Source organism: Sinohyriopsis cumingii, chromosome 17, assembly GCF_028554795.1.
Source record: "Sinohyriopsis cumingii isolate HCF-2022 chromosome 17, ASM2855479v2, whole genome shotgun sequence".
Taxonomy (NCBI): domain Eukaryota; kingdom Metazoa; phylum Mollusca; class Bivalvia; order Unionida; family Unionidae; genus Sinohyriopsis; species Sinohyriopsis cumingii.
In genome coordinates this window covers 87,987,082-87,992,605 of record NC_142977.1, presented here as the reverse complement: position 1 = coordinate 87,992,605, position 5,524 = coordinate 87,987,082, and the positions used below count along the sequence as shown (strand labels likewise).

At 35.4% G+C, this 5,524-nt stretch overlaps 1 protein-coding gene across 1 annotated transcript; it reads right to left on the bottom strand.

The window, feature by feature from the left end:
• Positions 1–1,932: 1,932 nt before the first annotated feature.
• On the bottom strand, positions 1,933–3,848 carry LOC149779384 (uncharacterized). The gene is made up of 2 exons (XM_089938611.1): positions 3,468–3,848; positions 1,933–2,358 (listed from the first exon to the last, which is right to left on the bottom strand). The coding sequence occupies exons 1-2, from the start codon at positions 3,632–3,634 to the stop codon at positions 2,211–2,213; spliced, it is 315 nt and encodes a 104-aa protein (XP_089794737.1). The 5' UTR covers positions 3,635–3,848; the 3' UTR covers positions 1,933–2,210.
• Positions 3,849–5,524: the final 1,676 nt, after the last annotated feature.

Genomic DNA, 5,524 nt, shown 5'->3' with positions numbered 1-5,524 from the left:
TTTTAAATATGTTAATTTGAAAAAGAGTTCGATTTCAGTTATAAAATGGTATTTTGTCCTACCGCTAGTAGAATCAAATGTGTATATTAAAGCCAAGTTAATATATAGATAACGCATTATAGATTACCCATTCAAAGGTCACATATTTCGTTTTATACACAAAGTTTACAGCTTTCCATAGTGTTCTGTTTATTTAGTTTATAGTGTATGCTTAACTTTTGTCCGTGAACGTAAGTTGTAAATAGAATATTTACATTGCTAACTTTTGTCCATGATTGTAAGCTGTAAAAATTATGTTTACGTAGCACGAATTCAGGGCCGGTCTTTTTACAGTTAGACTAGGTTTTACCGTTGGAAATATTTACATTCCGTTACAATGTAGGTCAAGTGAAAATGCGTATAAATAAGGATTTGAAAAAAAATAAATTCCTTTTTAAGATCAGTCTGTCAGATATAACTTTAAAGGAATTAATTGTTAAAAGTATTCATTGAAAATACTAAAATGCTCATTGACTTTTGTATTTATAAACGCTACTTTGGATTATCGTGAATTCACTGAAAGACATTCTGTATTGCGTCAATGTGTTACATCAGGACATTAAAGACTATTGCAGTTCATTCTGAACATTCTATATTTTTGGACTTGTGACAGGATTCTTTGTGAATTAATTCACAATATTGTAGGTATCTCATGAATTTTCACTTTGTATTGTAGAGAAATAAGTAACATCATTTTACTTAAACTGTTAGCTATGCTTTTTCTGACACATTTTAAGACCTAGAGTGGTGACAACACAACAGAAGTACGTAAGTACACCATTTTAAAAAAGCGCACATGGGGAGACCTATTAAAATTTTACTAGTCTTTCAACAACTTGAAAATAAAATTCACCATCTCGTCAGCACGATCGAAGTTTTCTCAGGCAAATTAGTTTTTTCGACAAGCCCGCTGAGCACTTCATTGAGAATACAGGAGGGGCCCGATCTGAAATTATAGGGGCCACGGGCGTCGGGGAATTAGATTTTTTTAAAACACTAATAATATTTTATATGCGATTGTGTGTGAATAAATTGGAATCACATGTAGTACTAACTACATTACTTCAATGAGTCGTCGCTGACAGCAGATAAAACCACCATTTGCATTTTCAAAAATATGCAATAATACATTAGTGTAATTTATTTTTGACGTTTTGAAACATATTTTGAAGATAACAGTTGAAATTAGATTTTTTTGTAAAATGTACAAGATTCTTCTTAATCAATATTATAACTTTTGGTGAATTACTACTGTATTAATGATACAATAGTTTTAATATTTTTAAATTTCACACAATGAAAAATGCAGTGCTGCTACTTTTATCTCAATAATTGTAGCATTCTTTTCTCCATTTTGTTCCTTTTAAATGAGATCACATTTCACATGTAAGTTCGGTTATTGTCAGTCATTAAAAGTCGGTGAATTATAATCGGTTCGAGAAATCGATTTTTTTTCCTTTTGGTATGAGTTTGATTAGGCTTAAGTTGGTTGTTTGGTTACTTGGCTATATCATGTCAAGAAAATGGGAGCTAAAAGCTATTCCCAAGGACACAGCGAAGGAGTTGACCCCGGGCTGATCTGGATTTTGAATCTGCGACCTTTAGATCACGAGTCCATAACTCATATTTAAGAAGATAAACGTCTCTTGCATCAGAACAACATTACAGCTAACTAAAAGCTTTGACTTGGTAACTACTGCCGGGATTTACTGTCCGATGGCTCGGTAACCCAGGGCTTTCGTTGGATCTGAGCGTTAAACAGACCAGTGACAATCTTTTTTAGCATATGAAAAGATAACTACCATCGAGCTCATTTTAATTTGCATTTTCTTTTGTATGCTAGTCTCAGATAGTACTTAGAAATGTGTTGGTTTTTTTTCTGTCGCTGTGGCGGTAGGTGCTGTACCATTTGAGTGATTTTAATTCTTGCATGTCCTACAAACTTACAGCAACGCCTTTGCAAGTTATTCTGCCACGCGGCAGGATTGGATTCCATAAAGTCATAGCACGGATTGTAGGAGTACTGATAGATCCCTCGAGGGTCATACATATCCTTGAATCTGGAATGAAAAATCTCGCTTGAACTCGCGTGTCACAATTTAGTCCAATTAAAAAAAATCAGAAAGACTTCTGTGGTAATTGACACAGTCTGAAAGAGCTGTGGCACATTATCAGGTTGAGCACAAAATCTGAATATGCCTTAGCTCAGCCGGCTCGACATCATGACGTCCCATGGCGGATCCCCCTCCTATGATATTACTTAAAACCCGCTGACCCTCTGCATTCGGGAAGATTACCAGACGTTCCATTCCGTCAAAGCTGTTGAAAATATATGACATACTAATTTTTAATACAGTTATAAATTAAAACTTTTAGCAGTTTCACTAGTGAAATATGTAAGTACAGCCCAAACACAAAAATTCATACATGTAACGAGGCTCTTGAAGATAAATTGTGCACATCTGATTATAATGGAAGAATATTGGAATGTGTTTATCAACCAATAGTCCAAATAAATAAAATAAACACTCATTTTATTAAAATACTATAATTTTCAGGCAAAAAACAATAGCTGTGAAGAAATTTCCCTGAAATATCAGAAAATTTGAGCAAGAAATCTCAATTATTATTGAAGTCAATGAAATAATTTACTATTAAACTGTACAAACTTCTGGCATATGATTCAAAACGTTAATCATATTTCGTGTGCTACCTCTTCTAAATAATAAAGTTTTACACTGGAACTTCTCATTATGTAAAATCATATATTATAGAATATGCAAGTGTAGATTTTTGTTTTGCTTTTGTTGGTTTTAACGGTACTTTGAACACATTAATGACAGACAAAGGCGATGACAGCAACAATAAAAAATAACTACAAAATAGTAACAGAAAAAACGGCAAAATAAACAATACTATAAAACATATTAACGACAAAAGAGTGCATCTTGAACAAGTATGTATGTATGTATGTATGTATATATGTATGTAATATACGGTCATAGAACACAATAATTTTACTATATATTATCTTCATTTGTTTCTCAGTATTGACCTTTCCACTGTGTGACAATCAATACAAATCATATGTTAGTCTAAAATACCTTCAAAGATGTTTTCACGGTGAAGTTCTTGTGAAAGGTTCACCTGCATTTTTTTGAGAGGCTGGACTGTAAACAGAGCAGCATGTAAACATAACATAGAATCACTTCCGGATCATCACCAAGGCCTTATTACTCACTGTGCACTGTTGCCAAAATACACACGGACAACCACACCCTGAACTCATATTCTTAAGAGTAAACAATTATCTTTAAGTCCCTACCAAAATGCATAAATCTAACTCTTCTATCCCCACCAAAATGAGAAAGGAAACAATGTTCTAAACATAGACTAAAATTACATTTAATTGTGACCTGATTCCATACCTTGGTTCTCCATTTTTAAGCCCGACAGTTCTCAAATCCACCACTCCATGGTCTCCACAGCGACATGAGCAGCTGGAAAGCTTTTCGCATATCGTGTAATGCACGTTCTCTGGTTTAGATGGTACCGCTTGTACTAAAAGCGCGAGCAAAAGACTCGCGTGACGCATCTCCTTAACTGCGTACAATATTTTTGTTGTCAAGGCCACCAATTTCGTGTTAATTGACCTTACACTCAACCCTTTCCAACAAATTGTCACTAAAAACGTTATCACATGTTCTTCAAGTTAAAGCATCTCAATTCGTCGTGTACCATCAGCATTATAAAGAAGTAACTGTTATTTATTCTACATTTAGAAGATCCAATAAACTCGTGCAGATAGCTAAAACATTCAGTTGCAATTTTCCGTGTCAAATTTACTCATAAATATATACGCATACAGTCAAAGTACAACTTCACTGATAATTAAATAAGAAACGTAAATATCGGTCATATGGTGTTATGTACAATTTCGGGGTCAGTTTGGATCGGAAAACAGCGGTTAAATAGCGGTTTGATAAATACGATAAACAATCGACTGATAAGCTTTTCCTTAGTTAAGAATCCTCGACGAAGACTCAATAACCCAAGATCCAAGTCTTCATGGAAACTGACAAAACATCGATTCCGCCCACAAGTCAGACAGACGTGGCCCGGCATTTTCAAGCTGCTATGACGATTAAGTCGATTGTAGTGAGAAAACGTCGAAAAAACGATGCTCCAATACAACTGACAATGTGTGATGCTTTATATAAACACATTTTCTAAAAATTGTATCGAAATTCTCAGTTTGTTCTCAAAGCTTATACAAATCATGACTTCATCGATTTATATTTAAAGCACACATGCATATATTGGCAAAAGAAAACTAGTGGTCTTTCTATCAAGTGTCTCTGCAGACATTGTCTTGAATTTCAGAAGAAGTTTATGAAATAAACGGTTTCTATGTTTAAAATAATATTACAAATAGAGATATCCCTACTTTCTGAAGAAAACAAATTTGGATTACCAGTATCGCACATATACCTCACCCCCACTTCTTTTCTGTCACATCACCCATTCTCATGAAACTTCACTGCAAAATTACAGTTAGATTTCCTGCTACCATTTCCTAACTGGTATAGTACACATAAATACAAGTAGCCATTTTCTTTGAACGGGAGTATTACACGTAGGTAGAGGCGGCTATTTTTAACTGGTATAACATGGGTGCCCGTACATAAGGACAAGGGGTGGGGAGCACTTGCCCGCCCTCCCCTCCCCCATTTCACCTCGAAACATGTTTTATTCTACATCCGTGAAACTTATTAGCTAACCTAACATGCCCCCACCCCTGGTAGAATCAGCATTTTGTTAACGGTGTACTACACGTAGGTAGAAGTAACCATTTATTAAACAGGTGTATTACACGTAGATATAGCATCATGGGCGCCCGAAGCACAGGTCAATAGGGTCACGTGATACTGCTAATATATATATTCCGACAAGTTTAATCATGCAAATGAAGCTGAAAATATGTCACAAGATTCTGTTCAAAAGGCTTAGTAAATATTAGCTTTAGTTTCTGACTGCTTACCCAAGGAACTACGCAACTCTGTCAGCCGTGACTGGCTGTCCCCTTCCCCCCCCCCCCCCGCAAAAAATCCTGCGGGCGCACATGTTTAGCATTCATTTTATTAACGGGTGTACAAAACGTAGATAGAATAGGCTGTTTTGATAACGGGTGTACTATACGTAGGTAGAAGCGGCAGTTTTGTTAACGTGTGTACTTCATGTCACGTAGGTAGACGTTGCACGCGATTGTTTGGATTGAGTCACAGATCAAGGTAAGCAGAGGTGTGATTTAAGTTTCTGCAACATCAATCATGTTTGGTATATTTTATTCATAAGTCTTAAGAGATTAGATGAACTTGGGTGGATGTCGCGTTCCATTGATGGGAGAGGTTTTAAAAAAGCCCAGTTTTATGTGCTATTGGATCAGTCAATCTTTTGATGGTTATTTTATTCATGGTTGATTCAT

Bases quoted from the DNA above. Each gene is read 5' to 3' on its own strand.
- LOC149779384 (XM_089938611.1), bottom strand. From the start codon at position 3,634: ATGCGTCACGCGAGTCTTTTGCTCGCGCTTTTAGTACAAGCGGTACCA. The intron at 2,359-3,467 runs GTATGGAATCAG...TATTTTCAACAG, and splicing joins CTTAAAAATGGAGAACCAAG to CTTTGACGGAATGGAACGTC.